At 41.9% G+C, this 24297-nt stretch overlaps 1 protein-coding gene across 3 annotated transcripts in view; it reads left to right on the top strand.

Annotated features, from left to right (window-relative positions):
- Positions 1-7552: 7552 nt before the first annotated feature.
- SMC5 (structural maintenance of chromosomes 5) overlaps positions 7553-24297 on the top strand; it is a 92473-nt gene continuing 75728 nt past the window's right edge. For all 3 annotated transcript variants that reach the window (XR_003093811.1, XR_003093812.1, XM_006022633.3), the window contains exons 1-7: positions 7553-7822; positions 10800-10941; positions 12499-12551; positions 14394-14556; positions 16332-16466; positions 17295-17435; positions 22232-22393. Coding sequence is in view for 1 of the 3 variants with exons in the window: in XM_006022633.3 (XP_006022695.3) it covers positions 7689-7822; positions 10800-10941; positions 12499-12551; positions 14394-14556; positions 16332-16466; positions 17295-17435; positions 22232-22393 (930 nt within the window). In the remaining 2 variants the exon portion in view is untranslated. The remainder of the gene's footprint in view (positions 7823-10799; positions 10942-12498; positions 12552-14393; positions 14557-16331; positions 16467-17294; positions 17436-22231; positions 22394-24297) is intronic.

Below are 24297 nucleotides of genomic sequence, written 5' to 3' on the forward strand. Positions count from 1 at the left end.
TTTCGCACACGGACTGTGGCCAGCAGCCCGGGCACGCGGGGCCAGAGAAAACTGCGGGGCAGTAAGGTACGCGCGAGCTAGAATCAGTTACAGAAGTGTAATGGTTGATTGAAAAGATTATTTACTTACACCCAAGGTGGTCGCGGTGTAGGCTGGACAGCTTTCCAGGCGCAGCTCCGTTTGAATCCTCATTGGAGGACTCTGACAAACTCGGTTCTTTGACCCCGGAGTGGTTTAGGCTCCGCAGGTTCGGCAATTCTTTCCTCACGGAGTGGCTGAATCTCCATGGGTTCTGTTCGGTTCCCAGGTCCCCCGGAGCTGTTAAGACTCCGTGGGTTCGAAAATTGGGTATATAGGATAGGGATACGTCTAGGATTGCGCTCAGTGATGGGGAGAGGCTAGAAGCTAAACAGACCTCCGTTGCCTGCTTAAGAAAGGTGCGTTGGGTCCGCAAGGGTCCACATCGCTTGGAGATCTTCACACAGCGAGAAGTCTCCTCCTCCTCCTGGCGAGTTCTGTATCTCTCCAGGTTTCCTCTCTCTCCGACTTGGGCGGAAACTACCCAAGCCTTTTGTACGGCTAGCCAGCCAATAGCTAGCCGCCACGTATGTCTACATTTAGAACTGGCCACTAATGTGGCACGAATCTAAATACAAACGGTGGGAAACACTCTTTTGCACGCGGGTTCTCCTATTGCAGCAGAAAACTCTACCGTGCAAAAAAGCTGCAATTTGGTGGGAACATAATTTAGCGGTGCTGAAGCACACAAAAACAAAAAACCACAACTTTGGGTTGTGACACTGGTCAACAGAGTCAGGGAGGCAGAAGGGTAGAGGCGAGGGGATGTGAAAGAGGGGGATCCACTTTCCCGTTCCAGCAGTCCCAGCACCAGCCAGTCTCCTCCATGCAAGCCACTGCCAATATCTCCCTGACAGCTGGCAGGCTTCATGGCTGCAGCAGGCCTAGCAGGCATACAGTTTTTGCCCCCTTGTGCCCTAACACAGACAGTCACACAAGCACCCATGTCACGAGTTTTGCCTGTCAGCAGCCTGAGGTGCAGGGCCTCAGAACCCAGAAGCCCCTACACCTATCTCCTTGACAGCTGGCAGGCTTTGTGGCCTCATCAGGGACCACCATCCCTGCAGTTTTCACCTTCCTGGTGCCTTAACACACACACACACACACACACAGTGTCACCCATGTCATGAGTTTTGCTTGTCAGCAGCTTGAGGTGCAGGTTCCCAGAAACCCCTGCCCCTCCCTCCTTGAAACTTGGCAGGCTTCATGGTCTCAGCAGGGGCTAGCATGCCTGCAGTTTTCACCCTGCTGTGGCTTAACACGCACATGTGACACGAGTTTTGCTTTCAATACTTTGAGGTACAGTTTCACAGAAACCCCCGCACCTATCTCCTTGAAACATGGCAAGCTTTGTGCCCCCGGAAGGGGCTACTATACCTGCAAGTTTCATCCAAATCAGCCACAAAAATGATAAAGTTATAGGTATTTCATTGATTCCCCATTATACTCTATGGCTGAATCTCCGAATCTCTCTGAATCGGCACCGAATCTTCCGAAGCTGATTGGCCAAATCAATTTGGAACAGCCATCTGAATCTCTGAATCAAATCGCTGGCCTCTGAATTGGCCGAATCTGAATCGAATAGTTCCGTATTTACACAAGCCTAGAGTCTTTGAGCTTTCCTTAACTCTTTAGTGGCAATAGGCAGGAAAACTGCATAGGACTTCATCCACTGACAAGCATCTATCCTGTGATAGGGTAGGAAGTGGAATAAAGCTGCTCCATCAGCTTTACAGTGGGTGCATCTACACGTGCACTTCAATGTGCAGTAGCATTAAGGTGGCACACAAAAATGTGCCAATACACTAATGTGCAGTACAGAATAGGCTACTGTGCATTAAGCGTCACTAAAAAAATTGTTCACTTTCACTACTGCGCATTAGGGTAGCCTAATATGCCTTTATGTAGTACCTCACATTAGAGGTACTAGACTTAATGTGCAGTAGCAAAAGCGCATTAATGCACGTGTACACGTGCCCAATATGTATAAACCCATCCCATCTATAGTAGGAGTTGGGGATAATTCCTAAACATTATGTACACTTTACATCTTTAGAGCAACTTAAAGAGACCACAAAGATTTGGGGACAATGCTCATACTATGTTAGGTTAATCATCCACCTAAAAATCTCTTCAGAAGTTAGAGGGACAAATGAATAAAAAGAAACCCCTGTATGTCCCCAGCTCTGTGGACAATGCCATTGTAACTATGAAAATAGAACCTTCAGCAGCAAATACAGGATCCCAGATTTTCAGTGGATTGTTTGCTCTAGAAACAACTTTGTATTGTAGTAAAACCAAAGTTGTTCTGAAAGAACCTTTTTCATTGTCTCCCTTCTGTATAATAAATCAGCTTTATTTTGCTATCTATACAGTATTTTTATTAACTCTTCATTGCTCAGTTTTATTACTTAAAATGGTGCCAAATTCGACTCTCAGTTACATCAGTGCAACTCCTGAATAATAAAGATTTCCTGGTTTACACCCATGTAAGTGAAATCAAATCCTGACCCCTATGTTATTTTAGACCAAAATAAATTTTATGGGCTGATTCAACAACATGTAAATCCAATTTTACTTTCATGTAATTCCATGCAAATATCTCATGATGAGCACCCAAAAGTTTAGTACTTGCCACAGCCTGGAACACCACCCAGAACACACATCTTCCAGAGACTTAGTTTTGATGCTTATTAGTGAATAATTTTATCTGTCTGATTTTGAATACACATAAAAGAATGGGCTCACCAGAACTGCAAGTGCTTTTTTTGTAAATTTAAAGGCTATACAATTTAAGAGCAATGCTGAAATAGGCATGAATTGCTCTTATGTTACCACCTACTACAAACCAGAAGCTCCTACTCCTCACATTCCTACCAAGCAAAAACAAAAATCCGCCCCTTGCTCCTTCACACAAACCCTACTATTATCTCTATGTTTTTGTGTGTAATTAATGTAACCATTTAACCTAGAGGTATATTTACCATTTTTTAAATTGTAGAACTTCCTTTACAGCAACTTTTACATTGTAATTTCATATGATTTCATAAGTTGGCCTCATGCTGGGAAGTATAATTAAAGTGGTAGAGAGACATCTCCATTCACTGAATGTAGAAACATTTACCACTCCCATTTATACTTATCTTTCTCCACACCCATCTCCATGCTCCATTTTTCTTTCCTTCCTTTCTCCTATCTCTTTTTCTATTCTCTCCTTTTTGTTCTTAACTTTCTTTGAAATTTTCTCTCTCCCATTCTCATTCTCTTCCATGTACACCTCCATTGCCATTGCTCTTTCTCGCTTGCTTTCCCCATCTTTAGAATGTTCCATATTTCTGCCATATTAGCTTTCAGATCTTTACCTCATCCTTCACTCTTCTCTCATGCCTGCTCTTTTCTGGGGTATCGTATTTCTTTTTCATCTCTCATCCACAACAGTGGTTCCTCTTCTCTCAGTTCAGCTTATTCTTCCTCTCTACCCTACTCCAGCAACTGCCTCTTCCAAGACTTGGAGAAAGACGATTGTTTTCTCTGTCCCTATATACTAGCAGCCTAATATTAAACTGGCTGCTTAGTGTAGCTGTCTTATTTCCTTTGGCTGGAAGCCACACTAGCAGCTCAGCGGCGGTGTCAGCGCAAGCGTAACAAAAGGAAGTTGTGAATGTGCTAGTGACATTGATGGAAGCCCTCCCTGTCCCAACAGTTAGATTGGAAAACTCCACCACCATGAATTTGTTCTTCTAGGATCCCTTAACAAAAAGCAAAGAGATGCTGAATGAGCAATGAGTTGGAGCACTAATCCCAGAAGCTCTCATTGTGACAGACTATGGTTGTGCTGTAATATTTCTGGAAACCTGCAGGCAGTGCTCTATTAGTAGGGAATGGGACATCAAGAGATCAGTGGGCTGATTTGTTCATGAAGACCCAGAGTAGCACCAGATAGATTTCAGCTTCAGCACCTGTAGAAGACTCACTGCTGCTTCTGGTGCCAAGGGGGAACATGAAAGCATAAAACATCTTGAAAAACAGGGGTGCCCAGATATAAGGGACTGAGAGAGAAGGGAGAAGTCTGAGATTTTTGGGGGAGCGAGAACATTCAGGGCTATTTTTCCTCTTGGAGACTGCCTGGAACGATGACTTAGGCTTTGTAGCTCTAGAATGCTGCCTCTTATATTGAGATTGACCAAAAAATGTTGTTTTGTATTCGGAAGAAGAGCTGTTTGCTTTGTTGCATATGACTTGGGCATGTTCTGTCTCATCAAAGAGGTAAAGTAATTTTCCAGAAGCTCATCCAAAAGGAGGCCATAGATGATCAGAGAGGTCAGGGACCAAAGGGCCAGGTCTCTGGGTCTGAGGAGTCAGGGGCTCCCACTCTAGAAGCTATGCTTGGGCTGGCTTCCAAGGGAGTCTGTGTAAGGCTTGGGGGGCAGGAGGATAGCGTTCCAAGCAAGTGCTACCCCTGATACCTATGTATTCGCTTCCATGCTACAGGCTCCCTTTGCAACAAAAATAACTAGAAAATGTACTTTTCTTTTTGTTTTGTTACAAAGTAAAGACAAGTCAGAGATTTAAAATGGTACTTTAGGGGTTGCAGAAACCAGCATCTTTACTTGAAAGGCTTTGTCTGGTCCAGGCACTGACAATATTCTGTCCTACCCCAAGGAGTGCAAATATTTAGAGGATGCATATGTTTACATTAATGACTGTATATCCCATAGACCTTTGAAATAATTTCTCAGTGGTAAAATCATTTCCCTGTGGAAGAAGTGTTAGATTCTGCTGCCATCTAGTGGAAAGGACAGGACCATCTTCAGTCTGAAATCAGTTCATATTAAGCATGTCTTAGTCTGACACAATCATCTAAGTCTATCTTCTGTGTTCCTGCTGTTGCTACTTAAAATGTGTGATGACCTTCCCTACTGCAAATTCTTCTATTCTGGCCAGTGCCTGATATAAGTCTTTTAATTAAATTATCTGTTATCCTGTCTCAGAATGCAGTGTTTCAGTCTGAGTTTGTCAGTGTCTTCTGGTAATACTGACATGCTATAGCTATTATCCATAACTTTTTCTAGGTATATTTATGGAGTCTAGGTCTAAATAAACACATTTTGGTGTAATCAGCCTATGATTTGGGGCTGTTTGCTACCTTTATCCTCAGCTTCCTTCAAGGTGTTTGCTAGTCTCACTTGATGCTTTTTGTTGTAAATTAGACTATCAATTCCTAAATCCAGCTAGCCTCTGTGTCTGTGTAACATTTAGTTCAATGGGGCCTGAATCCTAATCTGGGTGGTACATCCATATAGATAACAAAATCTATTGATAATATCTGTGGCACTTATTATCTGAGATCCCTTCCAACCTTAATTTTCTATGATTCTATAACTTATATGGGAGATACATGAAGGAGAAAATGAACCTAATAGGATGCAATCTTTTAAGGATACTCTTTAAAGAAGTTCAAATGTTCTGCATTTCAGAGAACAAATGAAAGGACAACATACTAAAAAGTGAAAGGGTAAACTCAAAACACATTGAGAAGAACTTCCTTCTCATGTAGCGTATCCTAATCCTGCAACAACATTAATCAAGCAAGACAGTTGAGGCAAAAACACTTGTGATTTTTTAAGAAAAAAATAGGTGTCATTCTATGTCAATACAGCATAAAACAAGAGTGAACAACTGTCTCAATTTGTTATATATACAGATGGAAATCATGCTCCGATAACGTTTAGTTCCCAATTTACATGAATAGTTTGAACTTTTAACAGTCTTTTTTGTGTTACTGTCTTGTTGACAACAGGTTTATTGCACTATATTTACAACTTCTACAGCTAGCCAAATAACACTTGATGTTGACTATTAAAAACTAACATACTGAGTGAGACTTGCCTGACTGAGCAAATTAATTAATTTTAGCATGTTTCCCTGTGGAATCAGTTGGTCATTTCCTTTATGTTTAAAGTCAGCTGATAAAAAGTCAGGAAAATATTTGGAGATAAGGCAGTAAGGATAATCTAAATTCCATTTCCATCCAAATTTGGCATCATGAACAGGTCTGAAGATGTGCTGCTACTGTAGCTCTCTGCATTGATCCAGCATGTGTTATGTCAAGGGGAGAGACAGACAAAGCATGATGATAGGGTCCGTGACGCTCCTCCCTGAGGAGTTTTGCGGGCTGTGGCATTCAGCACTGAACTGAGGCAGTGGAGCTGAGCTGCGAGGGCACATTTCATGGCAGCTCCAGTAGCAAGTAAGAACCTGCTCCAAACTTGTATCTGGAGATGACTCCTTTCCTTCTGTAAATAGGAGACAGGTTACACAAGGTGGGGGGGTCAAAAGAAGTTTGAGGTAATGATTACTGTGTAGCTCCTTCGTCTGTTTTGGCTATAGCTGCCAGCACCCTCCAAGCCTGCTCAATGGGGGCAGACCTTTGGCTTTGTTCTCATGTCATTCAGCACCATGCAAGTCGCAAGGCAAGGCAAAGCTGGTGACTCTGTGAGGCAAACATTACTGCAGAGTAACTCAACTTTATGACAGCATGGAAGTGGAAGGACACAGGAACACAAGAAAGCAGGGCTGGCAAAGACCTCACCAGGCCACCAAATCTGGCCCCAGGCTCAAGGCAGCACCACCTTTAAACCATCCCAGCCCAGTATCTGTGCAGCTGGCTCCTGAACATTTCTAGGGATGGAGATTGCACAGCTCCTTTAGGCAGCCTGTGCCAGTGCCTGCCTGACTAGCCTAGGGGCCCTGCCATGGTTTCAAATGAAAGCTGGATAAGAACCAGCCATCAAGTTATTACACATGTTCAAGCACTACCTCCCAGCCCTGTAATGGAAGGGACAGTTTTATGGCAGAATACTGCAAGTGCAGCCCCGCTCAGTCTACTGTGCGATCGCACCATGCCTGCAACCTGCGAGTGCCGCAGACACAGAAAGCTCCTCCCCCACCCCCAGTCTAAACACTCCCCAGCCGGCTGCAGCCTGAGGCCTTGGCCTAGTCCTGCCCGAGGTCACGTGTCTGCACGACCCAAACCACAGGGCCAAGCGCGGGCTGTTTGTGCCCGGGAGACTACATCTCCTAGAATGCGCCGCGCCCGCCCGCAGCGCATGCTGGGAGGGCGCCCCACGAGCCGCGATGCAAGCTAGGAAGTGTAGTCCTGACAGCCCATGACGCGAGCTCCCCCTCACGCAAACGTAACGCGAGGTAGCCAGGGAGAGTAAACCAAAAAGGGCACCACCCACCCGGCCCCGCCCCCTCTCCCTCTGAAGGAGGAACCGCCCCTGCCCAGCCGCAGCCAATGGCGAGTGCAATAAGGCGTCACGTGCCGGGCACAACGCGCGGCCATAATCTCGAGCCTAGCGAAACTGAAAGTAACGGGCGGCCCCGGCCTTCCCCCGCCTCTCTCCTCCCCCCCTCACCTTTTCCCCTCCCCGCCGGCATTCCCGCACCCTGCTCAGCCAATGGGCCGAGCGCTTCGCCGAGCGCTGTGACGTCTCCCCCTCTCCCCGCCAATGGGCGCTTGGAGCGCTGAGCCGACCGCTTAGTCTCTACACGGCGCGCGGCAGAAGTTCGGGGGGGCGGAGAGTACGAATACAGCCGGCACGAAGATGGCGACCCCGGCCAAGCGCAGAGCTGGGGGCAGCGTCGGGCGGGGCGCGGGCGCTGCTGGCCGGGGGGAGGCGAAGCCGCCGTCCGCGGTTGTGGAGGGCTCCATCGTGCGAGTCGCCATGGAGAACTTCCTGTGAGCGCGGGGCGCGGGGATGATGTCAGCGTGTGGCGGCGGGCAACGGAGGGGGTGACGTCAGCGTGTGGCGGGGGGGGGGGGGGGGAGAAGGGAGGGGCTGCCCCCACGAGGTCTCTAGCTATGCTGACCCTCCCCCCCCCCAGCCCGCCCAGTAGGGCTGTGAGTCCCCTTTGGTGGTTGCTTGGGACACCCAAAAGACAAAACCGGCTGGGAGCGAGGGCGCGGAGGGCCAGGACAAGTGCACCGAGGGGCAACACGGAGCACATCATGTTGGGCATTGCCTGCTGGGCTGGGGATAGGCAGCAGATGCTCAGGAAGCAGCAGACCCTGCTCAGTGAAACCAGCAGCCTTGCTAGGTGTTCAATGCAGAAATTATTGTCTTGGAAGCTCAAAATGATCGTATTTGCTGAAAAACGATCGTACGCTGAAAAAAGGAGGCAAATAAGTTTTTTTCTTCTTTACTTTATATTGCTCACTGTAATCACCAGTGGGTGAGTGAGAACCGGGTCCTCAAAGTTGAAGCATTTCTCTATTTCGAGGCCATTGGTCATAAGAAAGTACTGACCACAAACTTCAAAGTCAGTTAGGCCTCCCTGAGAGTGACTTGGGTTTTGCCTGTGCTGCATCAATGAGCGACCTCAAAAATTATCATACATTTTGAATGCTTTTGTTCTTATTGATCATATGTTGTACAAGGGTTGAAATTATCATACAAATGCGATAATTATTGTAAACCTGGGAACACTGAGTGAAACTGTCTGGAGGTGTGAATGGGCCGTAGATGGATAAAGGTCTTGCAGCCCTCTGGGGGGAGGGCAGGGTGTCCTCCCAGCCAGAGCCTCCGTCTTGGTTGGGTAGATCGCTGGCATGGCTGGGCCAATGAGGAGGTTGACCAAGCCTGTTTGTTATTCCATTGGGTGAGGAAGCTTGGTAGGTTGGCTAGATTCAGGAAGAGGTTGACTTGGAGGTTCTGGGACTAGGTGGGACCTAGTTTATTGGTCTAGGACTGGGACTCTGTGAGGCCTAGTTCATTCAATCACATGGGACTAGTTCATTTTTGTAAATGAAAAGCTGCAGGGAGTAATGCAACCCTAAACTCAGCAGGCGGTGAAGGGGCTGCAGCCTGGCACGTTCCAGGTAGGCACGTGCCAGGATCTCCCTCTCTTCACAGAAGGGGCAGGTTTTGGGGGAGTCTGTAAACTGTTCTAGATGGCCATCCATGGTGACAGCTCTCTGGAAGAGCTGCCAGCTGAGGTCTCCCGATGGCTTGTGGGATTGAGGTGGAGTACACGCTCATCCACCAGGGACCCTCATCTTCACCAAGGATGTCCTGTCACTGTGTCCAGGGGGGATGTAAGGATAGGGATGATGGAGGGTGCAGACCCTGAGCGTGTACAGCTGGTGGTGATGGGCTGTCCAGAAGCGGACTGGCGTATCCCACAGCCTGCTACAGAGAATCCAGCAGTATGGTGGAGAGTACCATGGGGTCTGCCAAGGCGGGGGCCCCACGCCAGCTCTGGGGAGTGGGGACTGCCCTTATGCAGGACCTGGTTCTGTGTGATGCAGGACAGGAGCCGGGGCAAGATGGACCTATGGTCTGACCCAGTAAATGGCAGTTCTTATGTCCCCAAGGGCTTTTCTCTGAGGATCATGCCTCTGCATATGTGGGGATGGGGATTCCCCTCCTCCCCCCACCTTTGTAGTCTCTCACAGCTATGATTGCAAGAATGGACAGATGGAGTGTAACCAATGCCCTGGTGTCGCTTAGCCTGGAGTCATCCTGGGAAACAGCAGTGCTGGGTAGTGCAAGCTGTTCACTGCAGGGAGCTATGGGAGGAAGTGTAACCACAAGACACGGATTTTCTGGGCGAAACCATTTAATGGCATTCTAATGGCATTGTCAAAAAAACTGCTTTGACATAGGGATGGCCCAGAGTGTTGGATTCAGTCATGAAAATGGAAGAGCCCTGTGGTTTTGTATATGTTGGAGTTGCAGTTAAGTACGCTCAATTATGTACAACTTTGTTCATACACATTAGAAGGAGGGAGTCTGATTGAAGTGTGTCTTCTGAGAACAGCCTGCTCTCCCCTTTCTGCACCTCTGGTAATCTTGTTACTCCCAGTACTTTACTTCTAATGGCAGCCTAAAAATGATGGGATCTGGTCAGCGTCAGGTCTTCTAATGGCACAGCAGTTGATGGATTAAAGAAGGATTTGCTGTCTATCAGTGTGTCTGGCAACTTTCTGGTTGGCAACTGAGCATGCTGTGTCTGGCTTAAATACAAAATCTGAGGAGTTAGACTAAATTAAGTTATTGTAGGATAGAAAGCTATTGTAGGTAGCTGCACTTGTGTGCCATGGAATCAGAAACCTTTGCAGAACTTAATATACAACACAGCAGGCTGTGTCTGACCTTTGAATATAGGCAATGCTCATTAGGATCTGTGATGCAGAAGATGGCTTGTGTCAAATATGACACACTTCAACACAACTTTAGGTGCTTTTGTTTATCAGTTTTGTCAAAATTCTGCTTGCCCTTTTTCCCTGAATGAAAAAAACAAACTCATAAGGGTGAAATCCATGCTCCATCAAAGTAAATGGCAGCTTTGCAATTGCCATACCTAGAGCAAATTTTTCAAATTGGCATACCTCTCAAATTTTTCATTTTCTGCAGTCCTTATGGAAAAGGATAGACGATCACTACAGCTTGATGGCTTTTCTTATGCTGCATCAGATGATGTGGAATTAATTCTTTTTATGATGCAAATTTTTATACAAAGCAGTATTTGGGGAAGCACTTAAATCTCATCTGTAGTATTGTAGATGTATGTTTGTGTTGTGCTGTGCTTGCCCTAGACCACTTTGATGTTACTTTGCATGTATTTGTTTTGTTTAAAATTCTCACTTTTTTTTCTAGTATACCTTGCTTTATATTTTATAATGAAGACTAATGTGAAATCATGGTGTCTTTCAGAACATATGATAATTGTGAAGTGTATCCAGGACCTCACTTGAACATGATAGTGGGTGCTAATGGAACAGGAAAATCAAGCATTGTTTGTGCCATCTGTCTGGGATTGGCCGGAAAACCTTCTTTCATAGGGCGAGCAGACAAGGTCAGTACAAATTTCTGTCTTCCAGGTACTTAACTGAGGAAATCACTGAGGGCCCTGTCCAGCAGGAAGCAGCCATAATCCCTGTACTTTTGTGAACTCCATTTGAAGGTGCATAATAGCTCCTCAGCAAATAGGGCCAAGTCTCCACTTAAGAGAGCTTTGATTGCAGAAGTTAGTGAGACTGAGTGCATTGATGCTAACAGCATCTGTGACAACAGAGCCCTTCTTTCTGCCAGCAGAGCAACACCTGCTCAACTGAAAGATGGTTGCTGCAGTAGACTGGGCTCTCTAACCTGTTGGCACAGCTCTTGTAGTTGAGCAGGACCTGGACAGAGCTGCCAAAAGCCGTGCAGTATGCATGTAGTCTGTTAATTTCTCTGTGACAACTACTGTCTGCTGCCAGTACTGGAAACAGAGAGAGCCTCTGTAGGACAATACCTTAGTCTGCTGCACTGAAAAAGCTCTCCATGAAAAACACAGCTCTGCTTTAGGTTTGCCAAGGAGTGACTTAGCAAGACAAGATAAATAGAGAGAATTTGCATTCAGTCTGAAAGTATTTAATTCATGTTGGGACACTCAGATGTCCTAAGTAACATAACTTAATGAAAACTCTAGGGCTGGGGAAATGCATGTTCTTTTCCTCTTGTTTCCTGGCTAGGGAGTTTTGGGAGGCTGAAGTGTTCTTCTTCAGCCTCAGTAGGTTATTTAAGTGGCCTTTGCATGTTTATGTTCATAGACTGCAACAATGACCTCTGACAAACACTGCAGGGCCCACTGTCACCAGTGCTTTTAGTGCATCCCATAAATGTGAACGTGTAGAGTCCGTTGGGAAGATTTCTGTTTTTTCTCTGTTACTTTGTCACAAGAAATGTATTATTATCTCTGTAGTAGTATAAAATAAATGTCTTGATTAGACAATGGGGTTTTAAAATTGTTTTGACATTTTGAGATTTTTCTGAAAATTCAAGAGTGAATTTGGTGACATTGGTTTGGCAGCTGGATAACATGGCCATCTAGAAGTGGTTGTGTCCATTAACTGGTCACTTAGTGACTTCATCATTCTCCTGCCTGGACAAGCAAATATTTTCAAAATAGATGGGTTTGATGGGGCCAGCTGTCAGGTTTCTCGCCTTTTTTATTTAGGTATTGTGTATACTGCTAGAAAATAAAAATGAATATGGCGTTATCTGAAACTCATTTTGCTAAATGAGTTTCAAATTATGATTCAAGTATCAACCTTCAGGTAGGGCATGAGTTTTGGAGCAGTCAGTGAATTATAGCAAACTGTAGTATGACCCTGTTCACTAAATCACCCTATTCTCTCTTCTGTGAAGAAACTGAAGTCCTGGTCTATTATTACTGTCTAATGGGTTTTCAGTATTGGCCATGCACTGTCTGTATAGTAAGTGCATGTTTGAGAACTGTGTGTAAAGTAGCATAGATTGGTATTGATTATGTGGTCAAATATTCAAAAGCTGTTATGAGTTTTCTGGGAAATTTGACTTTAGAGATGTCTTTGATTTTCAGGTATTAAATTCTGTAGCTCTTTCTTTGCAGGTTGGTTTCTTCGTAAAGCGAGGCTGCTGTAAAGGCACAGTTGAAATTGAACTGTAAGTACTAAAACCACCTTTTAGTTTTCATTTGTTTCTGCATCACAAAATAGATCTGCAAGAAGTCTAGTATAGTGATGTCTCCTGGTTCAAGTAGTTCTGACTCACTTTGAAGTTGATAATATTAATTGGCTTTCACGTGATTATAATTGACCAGCTAATAACCTGTCATATTTGCCATAATCTCAAAATGGGGCTCTTGGCACACAGAAAAAGAAAAGGAGTGAATGTGAAAATACTGTTCCTTGATTTAATTTGTTTTAGCTTTTTATGTATTCAACTTTCATATAATGCTGTTGCAGTTTTGATTAAGTGAACGCATAGAATGCAGTATGTAGTTGTACCTTAATTGCTTAAATTGTTTTTATGTAATACAGAGCTCTTTCTTAGCTTGAAGTTATTTGTTAAGATTGCAACACAACTTCATAACATTGGGTATTATGGGCAGTGTTGGGTCCTGCAGCAAAGAATTGTGTGTCAAACAAAAGGGAAGGAAAATGGACAGAAAGGTAGTTCCAAGGACATGCTATCTTTTACGTATGTAAACTGTCTCTTGGGTCCCTGTTACATGTTTAAATTAAAACTGGATAGAAATGAGCTATAGAGCTAACATTTTCACGCTTTATTCTTGGTAGCTGGTTGGCTCTTTTTATAGCTCTAATCATTTTTTATGGTGTGATAATTACTTTGCATGGGAGGCTGGTCTAATTTTATTGTGTGATTAATGAGTTAATTGCATAATATATGTAACATATTTAGCCAAAGCAGAAAGGCCTGCAGAAGTAAACTACTTGAAACATAATATTTCATAAATCACTTTTATATAGAACATGTGAAAGGCAGGACTTAGGACTTGGAACATCTCACCTGTTGGCCAGGAAGTAAGGCAAATATGTGAGAACTGAGATGACATGCTTAAACTGCAGCAGATTGGATAAAAAATAATTTAATTTTTGAGTATGTTTAAAGTAGTAACTTTGTTAAAAGATGTATTTTCCACTTCACTTTTAAATTGATGAAGTGGATACATTTATTTATTTATGTTTGCTCTTCTAATTGTTACTAGAATTTAGAAACTTAATAATAATAAATATTGCATACAAGCTTTCCAATACTTGTACTCTACAGTTGTAGGGCCTCATTAATACATGTAAGGTGGCACCAGCACAAAACTCATAAGTAATAGTTCGTATAGTAATTGTAATCAGCACTGACTTCTGGTATGTCAAAACTGTTGGAATGCTTTGACCAAGCTATATTTCTCCACCAGTATTTGATGTCTATAGGACTTACACTCAAAAGTTGTATCAGGTGCTTATGAACATGCCATCATTTGTTGCCTGAATATGGTTTTGTAGCCTAATTTTAAGGTTCTGTTTTTGATGTGTATGTACTTAAAGCTGTTTTTTAAAAAAAGATCTAGAAGCAGTAAGGCAGCATAGGTAAATTAAGTCTGATTACATTCCTTATTTGGAAAATTTGGCAAGAGAATGATGGCATGCAGAGGCAAATAATTTACTATCTGGAGAGATCCAAACTGAACTGAATGTCATGTTTGATCAGTAGAAAAATTTCAAGATGGAAAATATGGAATGAGAAAGTGATTACATCTGTGACTGCTTGTGTAAATTCTCATGTTTGCAATTAATGTTACATTCTTAAATATAACTTGCTGATTTCCATTAATCTTGCATTAAATATTAAGGGCAGTTACTGATCTGACATTCACTAAAAGGCTATAAGATTTCTGATTGTAATGTAAGAGACTAAAACATGCAAGTAGTTTAGTCAGGTATGAAATGCTTAAACTAGTAAATACTTAACAGTTTTTCTATTCATCAGATTTAAACCTCCTGATAATCTTGTTATCACACGTGAGATTCATGTGGCAAACAATTCATCAACATGGTTGATCAATAAAAAGCCTTCTTCCTTGAAAACAGTAGAGGAGCAAATTGCAGCCTTAAATATCCAAGTGGGCAATCTGTGCCAGTTCCTCCCTCAGGTAAGAAGGAATTTTATTTTTAAGGTATTATATACAAATGAAGGCCTATACTTAGGTTTTTTTAGCTTCTAAAAGTACTTCAGTAGAAAGGACAGAAAGAGTTGTGGGATAGAGAGAAAGCTATTTTAGTGTTACTGTGATGAATCCATTTTAAATATTTGTGAGTGCAGTACGCCTAATGTTTTATGGCTCAATTTTGTCAAATTAGGTAATCATTCACCCATTACTTGTTATGTGGCATAGTCTAATGGATAAGAAATGGGTTTAAAAGGTCTCCATATGGGTGTCCGGGTGGTAAATAATCTTAAATATAACTTTTATTAAATATACAAGATACTCTCTCAGTACTTTTTGTTTTATGTGGAGCACATGTTTGAGAAAGAAAAGTGGCAGAGAGAATCTGGGATCTGTCATGCAGGCAATTGCCTGCAAAATATATCTGCATTAGAAAATAAGAAAATTCCACTAGATCCATTCAGTTCTGGGCAGGAAAAAGATGATGATTTTAAAAAACATGCTGGCTTATATATTTTTACCAAGTGGTACTTAACCATGTTAATTATCCCGGGAGCCTAACTGCTTTAAAACATCCTCATGGTAAGTGAGATCTTAAGGAAAATAGCTTTAGAACAAACTCTTGGAGCATGATGGAGTGACATGTTGAGCTTCCCAGGGCAGTCTTTTTTTTACTTAGAGAAGTTTGAAGTATTGTGTAAGTGGGTCCTTTATCCAGCTGACTTCTGCAGAAGAGTTCCCTCCTTCATGAGTTCCTCAGCTGGTTTTCCAAAGCAAAATTCAGTAAACAACCAAGCCAAGCAAAATCCTTTGTCCTGTCCTGGGGACCAGGAGAAGAGTCATTTTCTGCTGTAGCCCCAGCACAGAAGCTTGGCTTCTCCTTGAAGCAAGCTGTTTCCTTAACAACTTGCTTTCTCCTTCCACTTATTTTCTCTTTTTGGAACTTTTAAAGCTGTCAGTAGGACACTGCCTCCTTAGCCAAATACCCCACAGTTTAGCTGTCTTAGCAGGGCTGACTGTTCCTCCTTAAAAGGACAACTTGTCCTGCTACATATGGCTGGATAGTAGCTGCTATAAACTATGGGCAGAAATTGTCATAAATTGGGGCTTAAGCTAGGAAAGCTCTAAATGGGCATATGTTAACTACTTTTGCTTTTGATAGTGGAGTTACTGGCTAGGCTGTGGTGCATAGCTTGTGTTCATGAGTATTATAAGTTGAAGAGTGAATTTCCAAAACCATCTGACACATAACTGTGCTATAAGCTTGTTGCCATCTATGAGCACAGAGAGGCCGTTAGCCATACTAGTCTGAAGTCAACGTAGGGATGTATCTTGTAGGCTAAGTAAATCAAAGATGCATAGGCAGACAAAGTTCCTTGGGTGAATTTGATATCTTTTATTAGACCAACCCAAATAGTTGGAGAATATTTATTAAGCAGGCTTTCAGGTTCAAAAACCCTTCGTCAGGCTAAGGAAGTTTCAGCAGTTGGTGTGTGCTCATGCTTTTATGAGCCAGAGCTCATTTCATGCAATGCTATGAATGATGTAATCAGATCCATTGATAGCATCTGAAAAAGTGAGGTCTGGAATACAAAAGCTTATGCATTTCTGATTTAGTTAGGCTACAAGGTGCATCTCTACCCTGCCTTCGTAAGTGTGTGAGAGCTTGAAATAGGCTAATATATTCTAATAAGGAGTATTGATTTGTTGCAGTATTATAACAGATGCACAGTGTTTGATATTTGCTTCCTGTTTTATAGGACAAAGTTGGGGAATTTGCAAAACTGTCCAAGGTAGAACTTCTTGAAGCCACAGAAAAATCAATTGGTCCTCCAGAAATGTACAAATTCCACTGTGAGCTAAAAAACTTCAGAGAGAGAGAGAGAGAACTTGAGGTAAGAATCCACAAAATAGGGGGATGTATATAGAAGGATTGTGATAGACTTATTTCATTTTTTTAAAACAAGTACAATAAGTACATTCAGGCAGATGTGTTATATGCTTCTTTTACAAGTATAAGTCTTTTTCCTTTTATGCTTGGCTGAACATATTCCTAATAAGTACTGAGTTTTTTAAGTTGGGCTCCTGCATAGGAACCATTGTGTCAGTTTAATATCTAATTGAAGGTCAGTTTGCTATCCATTATAATAATCCCTTTGGTGTAACCTGTTATCAGTCCTGCAAGAATGGATCAAAGGAATCTTAAAAAGAGAGACTTGTTATATACTGTAGCTATATATGTGTATATTGCTATAATTAACTAAAAGTTCTGTTAGTTCTCTTCTAATTAAATAAGAAAAGCAGATTACTCTTATTTGGCTAGGACTTCATCTTGAAAAATGAGTAATATAGCAAAGAAAAACTGTTTTCTCCTACTCCATGACCATAACTCATTCTGATCAGAAAAGCTTCAGATTTAAAAGCAAGAATAATTTGAATTCCATTTTATCTAGATCAGGCCTGAGATTTTAGAGCAAATCTAAAGGGTAAATAAAGGTCCTGTAACTTCAAGTACTGCCCTTGGCTGAGACAAGCGGTTTGGGTATTCCTTTGTTGAAGAATGAAATCGGTTTGCACATTATAAAAATAAACTACTGTACTAGAACTTCTGTCTAATACTTAATTTCTGCTTGTTTGAATACAAATGAGATATTGAGGAATTATGAAAATTGTTTTTGTTTTTATTGAGCAAAATAAATAATGTAAAATTCATACTCTGACAGAATTTATGCAAAGAGAAAACTAATTCCTTGGAGAAAATGAAACAGAGGATTGAACGATATAGACAAGATGTTGAGAGGTACCATGAGCGCAAACGTCATCTAGATGTAATTGAGATGCTTGAGAGAAAAAGGCCTTGGGTGGTAAGAATTTTATTTTTAGTCTTGATTTTTTTTTCACCCCTGTGATTTTTTTTTTTTTATGAATCTATCACACTAGAGAGAGGGAGAAAGAAACTTGACCCAGAATTGCTTGAAAACTACCAAAATTATAAGGGGCAACCAGATTGTCTTGTGTTCTACTTCTGGTTTCACTTTAGCCTCCAATTAATTCCACATGTTGCTTCCAGTTTATACTTTGTCTTAAAGGGAAAGCAGATCGACTCCCAACTGATAGATCGCTTGTTCAGTGCTCTCTTATGGTGTGAGGGTACTTGCTTCCTAGGATGTGATGAATAATGGTAGGTCTTTTTGCTTTTTCAAAAGCAAGCCTTTCAGTGTATTTTGTAGAACATCTGTTAAACAAATGCCTGGAGCTGAGGAAATAAGTGCTTTCACAAAATAAGGATATTCCTTCCTGGGTTTAATACAGACATCTGCGTACATTGAAAGAGATTTGTAATCCAAAAATGATTCAACTGTAGTATTTCCAAATGGATTAAATATTGGAGAACTGAAACCACCAATTAAGCTTTTGTTGTTCAGTCTGTTGGGGCATTACGTAACCATTAAAACGTGCTCCCTTGCTGTATGGCATCCTACGGTGAAATAGCAGTCACGTGGGTTTATACGTGATGGTCAGCTATGTTGCTGTAACAGCATGCTCCCCAGTTATAGCACTCCGCTATGCTAACATAGCGGTGAAATCTAGTGTGCGTCACACACATGGTGCAGTAATCACCCGTACTGCAAAGGAAGTACAAAAGCACGGCGATGTATAGATGCACCATATATGTGGCTAACTTTTAGACCTCATTCACACAGTAGAATTTGTAATGGATTCAGAAACTCTGTGTAAGACACTCTACTGTAGTTTAGACAGGCGGAGCGCATATGAGGTGACATCGTTTATAGATAATAACCAAATCCTGCCATGCTTACTCATGCTGCAGCTCTTTCTGTTCCAATCAGTGTCTCCTGAAAACCGAGGCATGCCAGGTATGTGGAACTGGAAAGGTTACAGCAGAAGCCTTCTCTTTTGCTTGCTTAGAGAACCCTAATTCAGGAGGAGCATGTTTCTGCTGCAATCTTGCACATGGGGCAGTTTTATTTGGCTGTGATGGCAGCACCTGGATCACAACAACCTTGAGGGGGTCTCATGGCATAGCCCCCTGTTTGAGAAACACTGTCCTAGTTACTGGAAGGGGTGGGTTAGTGAAGTTGGGCAGCCCTTGTGTAATGTAATAGTACTTTTTGTTCAACCTAACAATGGGTGGTTGGACCCAGATTATGCGAGCAGGCCGGAGACAAAAGGGTTTCGGGGCCTTATTCTTCCCTCTTCTGTCTCTCCTTCCGTCGACAGAAAAACACCATGGAGGCGGTGAGATAAGTAAATGCTTCACTCACAGTTTAGGCAGAAAAAAACTTCTTAACAGCTGTTTCAAGATTAAACTTGCTGATAACTCGAGAGCTCTTAAACACGTTCGGATGGTATACCCAGTCATGATGGGGGCGTCCGGGGGGGAAGGGATTTCGTGGATGCAGGACCTCCGGTGAGGGTGATCAGGCCTCTCCGATATTGCGCGGGTCCCCCCTTTCTTTTGGCGCACTCGCCTTTTTAAACGGGCTGCATCCGCCCCCCCCCTGCCAGTCAGCCCGGGCCCGCCGATCTTGCGGCTATCAGGCCGCGCCCACTACTTCCCCCACGCCATGAGCACGACTTGCTCCTATGTTTGGCGTTTGGTCATTTTTCTTTCTTTTCTTTATCACACTTTTAATTTGCTTTCTAAAGTGGAACAAACTTTAGAACAAGCTGCCTCTATAGTCTTATGTTATAGATGTAAGACATTGCCTGTATAGATTTATGGTTGAGACACACGTACACATTTCACATTGTTAGTGGAACTCCCTAGAAAGCCTTGACCATTTTATCCTGAGTCAGACAAAAACAATAGTCCAAACCTCATCCCGTTGGCTGGTGGCAATCTCTTAAAGCACTGAACTGGGTCAGAGAAGACAGCTCTCATGGTAAGTATATAAGAAAAATATTTTATAAGATATATAAGATGTAGTAAGTATACAAGATGTCTGCATTTGTATTATAGCAGAAATAAGCTTATTGAGACCATAAGAGATTGGTTGGCCCTCAAGTACAGGAGAAAAGAATAAAAGTATTTAACAGACAGGACCATGGTGATAACCCATATAATCCACAAGGGTGGAATCAAATATTATCATTGTTGTAAAGAAGTCATTCACTTATGGAAGTAGTACGTTTAAAAGCAAGGGTCTTCTGTTTGTTTGTACATTAGTGTACAACTGCAACAGGAATTTTGTAAGCTATAAAGTACAAGGTGCTTTTTTTCATTGTTTTACATATGAGGAATTGCTCAAATTTGTTGGTATTATCCTTCATTGTCAATTATAAAGTCTATTAGCAGGAGAGAGAGGGGTTTTTTTGTTTGTTTGTTTTTAACCCCATCATATGCTTGCTTTCTTGGGAGCAATAGCTCCAATACCACTCTCTCCAGCAATAGCTCCAATACCACGCTTTCCAGAAATAAAGGAAGATTGAAAAGATAGGGGGCAAAGTGCCTATGTTAGCTCAATACAGGTGAGTCTAATTTCAAGCTGATGTGGGAGCATTAGTTCCCTTTGCCATGGATTCTTACTTTTCCTTGACATAAGAGACCAATTTTTGTTAATGGACCAAAAAGCCTTCAACTGGCTTTTGTAGAGTTAGTGCTTTTTGGAAGAGCAGCTGACAGTTATGCAGATTTGTAAGCACCCATGTAGACCAACATATGTTTAAAAAAGGAGACAGTCCTCCTTTGCTCAGCCTGAAAGCAGATTAATCCAACTTCTGCTGATAATCTGATGACGCAGTCTTATCCTTGGCCCTTTAGGAAAAATCAACTCTTTCATTCTGAGCTGTATTAGTTTACTTCACCACTGTTTCACTTTACCATGATACTCTTTGAAGACTCAGCTGGCTTTCACAGTGAAGAGGCTTTTCTAAGGCTTTGTCACATTTGTGTGGACAAAAAATACCTTACCATCATGATATCTTTTTATTCTCTCTCTCATGAAGAGACCCAACAATGTCTTGCATTTGGAAGTTTGTCTTACATTATCCCAACTACATAGTTGGTCCAATAAAAGATATCACCCTAAGAAATCTTTGCCTTTCACAGTTTCTGGACCATCATGGCCACAGCATCACTCTTGCATTACCTTATCCATATGAAACATTGTTTAAGGGGGCTGTAAATGTCTGAGCATTAGCCCAACCTGAACAGCGCCAGAAGAGAGACCTAAGTGGGCTCCATTTGCAGCCCTGCACACACCTGAAAGGAGCTAGGGATGGCAACTATACTTGTGAGGAAGCAGGAGCTTGGCAGAGGTTTGGGGCTTAGGAGGCAGTGGAGCCATTACCAAGGTGGGGAGCAGCAGACAGCCTGGGTTGCGGGGAGGGAGAGCACAGGCTGTGCTGGGCTGCGCAGGGCACATTGGGTGGTAAGTGCCAGGTGGGAGCTGCACGGTGTGAGCCATGCTGGAGATGTCATGCGATAGGGGCAGTTGGGAGCAGCAGCTCCATGCATGCAGCTAGTTGCTGCGATCCTGGGGCCTCCATGGAGACCAGACAGGACCTGTGCTGGCAGGGCACCTGGCTAGTCAGATGGGATGTGGCCATTTAGGGAGTTTTGGTGAGTTGTTGGGCAGGGGAGTGGTTCTGACTCAGTCCACTGCAGCTCACCAAGGCTCCCTATGTGGCCCATGGGCCCAAATAATTGCCCCACCTCTGATGTAGTCTGTTAAGATCAATCTTCTGCCCCCCTTCCCTTTACTAGTTCTAGTGGATGCTGAGATAGCTAAAAGGACCAGAGGGGCAGAACTAAAGTGTCTGGATTATTCTAAATTCTGGAGTGTGGAAAACAGAAAGAGTCTAAAAGTAGGCTTTCAAGACACTCTTCTATTATTTTTGTTTCAGGTGATGTTGTTTTTTCCTGCCTATATACTTAATTTTTCCACTTTTAAATAGACAGCATTTTTTCTACTGCAGTCTAAGTAATGGAGACACACTCCTTGCCAACCCTTTTCAAAGCAGCCAATTTTAGAATAACCTATACCCCTGCTAACAATAAGAGAGAAGTCGATTGCTGTCTGGTAACTGGAGGTTAGTTAGCTGTCAAGACAGATGAACACTCTTAAAATGGGCCCATGCAAGCAATATTTTCACTAAACCGCCCTAAAAAGCTTTGGCCTATAAAATAGTGTAATACCAAATATTCAGAGCAAAGGTTATGTAAAGAAGCATAGCTTTCTAGAGTTCAGACTTCAGTAGGGAAGGCATCAGGGCCCTGCACATACTAGTTAAATTTCAACTGTCTATTGGTGTTGGGCATTGAAAAAAATGTTGATGATTTGAACTGGTAGACTATAATGAAATTGGAACAGATTTCCCAGGTTCATTAGTATCAAGGACACTAATGGAAAAGTGTACATCTCTTCCTGTATTTGTTTAATAGGATTATTCAAATATCATTGAACATTGCATGATTTGTGCAGCAGGTACTAGTTGGGCTATATCTTATTACAGAGTCAAGTTGACAAAACCCTAACAAGGTGCTAGAACATTTACTCAAACAGCATCTCTTTTAAAAAGCCTTTGTGCAGTTCTCTTTTTGTTAAATGTGAACACTGCAGGGGCATAAAAATGTATGGCCCACTAAACACAGATGGTAAAATGCTTTAATTACTTTTCTTTAAACTTTTGAAAGGAATATGAAAATGTTCGCCGACAATATGAGGAAGTGAAACAAGACCGTGACCGTGTAAGAGAAGAATTGAAAAAACTAAAAGAAACACAATCTCCAATGATACAGCAAATCCAAGAAATTGAAAAGCAATTCAGAAGTCTGGATGTAAAAATCAGAGAGAAGGTATGCATTAGATTTCTGAGTAAAATGTTAAGACATTTCCATGGATTCAGTTATTGTTGCCTGTTCCATTTTCAGCTTTAAAATATGCTCATTTTTGCATGCTGCGTCTGCATGTGTGCTTCTGTTTAAAAAAAAAAAAAAAAAGCCCAGAAGTAAAATATTCTTGTCTGTAGTTTCCCCTGCTTTCCCCTTGAGCATGTTTGTTCTCCACTGAAGGGAATGTGACTTCACTGATTTCTGCTTTCCAATGCAACTTCAGTGACAATGCTGGGAGATTCCTCAGTATAAATTGTTTAAAACAGACATGTTTGCAACTCTCTTTCAAACTGTATTGAAAATATTTAGAATATTTTCATGAATAAAAGTACTTTAACTGTGTAACTCATGTCTTGTGGCTTAACCCGATTTGTTGGTTTTCTGGGTAGCTGCCATAAAAGTTCTGAATTACCTTTCCATCAAAATTAATATCAAAAGTACCAGATTCACTCTTCTGTTTTATTTTTAAAAGGTATGCCATCTAATCAGGATACAAAAATCATAGGTGACCTATGGAGTTAAATTACCAATTGTACAGTGTTTATTAGGAATGAACTAAATGCAGTTTATGAATAGCTAATTGCTTTGGAAGAAAATGAGTGTTGGGTTAAATAATTAGTCAAAAAACCAAAGGATACAAGATAGCTGAAGTGATGAGTTCATATTGAGCAGCTTGTAGATCTGAGACCCAGTAATTGCTAAGGAAGCCTTGTAACAAATAGTTTAACAAATCCCATATTTTCATATTATATGCTTTCTTTAAAAAAATATGTTTAGTAGGTAGATCATAATAGATTTCTGATTGAAATGTTGAATTGCATAAGAGATCTCTTATTTGAAATTCGAGACTGTATAAATATTTCCATAAATATATTCCATAAATATTTAGGTCTTACCGAAGATAATGCAAGCTTGGACACTGACTTTAACAAAAGAAGAATCTGGCTCATACGGGGCATATCTACACATGCAAGTAATGTGACTGAATAAACTAAACCTGACCTCGCTGTCTGCGCCTGCATTTAAGCATAGTAATTTACTGTGCTGCCAGATACCATTTGTATCTGATGGGACTACCCAACTGTACAGTAAATTAATCTGCTCCCTAATTGCTGCGCATGTGTAGATAGTGATACTTTACTACTTAGCAAATTAGTCTGCTGTAAAGCGTCTCATGTAAATACTACGTTGCTGTAGCATTGGTGATATAGTGTCAGTGGGCACGAACCATGATGCCAATGCTACTGTGTAGTACTAGTGGTTACTGCGTAGACATTTAGTACTTGCTTTAGTAACAGCTGTGCAGTCGGGGACACACGTAGACACACCCACTGTGTTTGTTTCACTTGGTCAGATGAAATGAACTGTGCCTTCCATATCACTAGCAGCAAAGGATTATACCCATTGTTAATTTGTGATCAGATTTCTGATTTATTTCCTAAATTGGATTTTAACAAAGGAGGATAAAAGTACGTAGACCTTTTTCTGTTAAAGATGGGCTATGTTGTTACACCGTTTCCCAAGCAACTAAAACATTTTGCTAAACTAATCATTTAAAAAATGCATGCATGTTTGGATTTCATACTCTACAATGCTACTCAAGATTTCCTTTTTTGGTTGGTGGATCAAAATATTTAAATGCTTTTTAAAAGAAAGTATTCAAATTATTGTCAGTTTTACTGTAGAATTGAGCGTTTTCCTTTTAACAGCTGGAAGTTTAGGATTAATTTTCAAAATGCAGTAAGGGCCTTCATGCTTGTTAGGTTGTGTAGGCACAGCTTGGTATTCTCCTGCAAAGTTTTAATCATTCTCTCATTTTTAATTAATGTTTTACTGACTCATAAAGCAGGAAGGAATTCTGCTCTGAA

This window comes from Alligator sinensis, unplaced genomic scaffold (assembly GCF_000455745.1).
Source record: "Alligator sinensis unplaced genomic scaffold, ASM45574v1 scaffold308_1, whole genome shotgun sequence".
NCBI classification, from domain to species: Eukaryota; Metazoa; Chordata; order Crocodylia; family Alligatoridae; genus Alligator; species Alligator sinensis.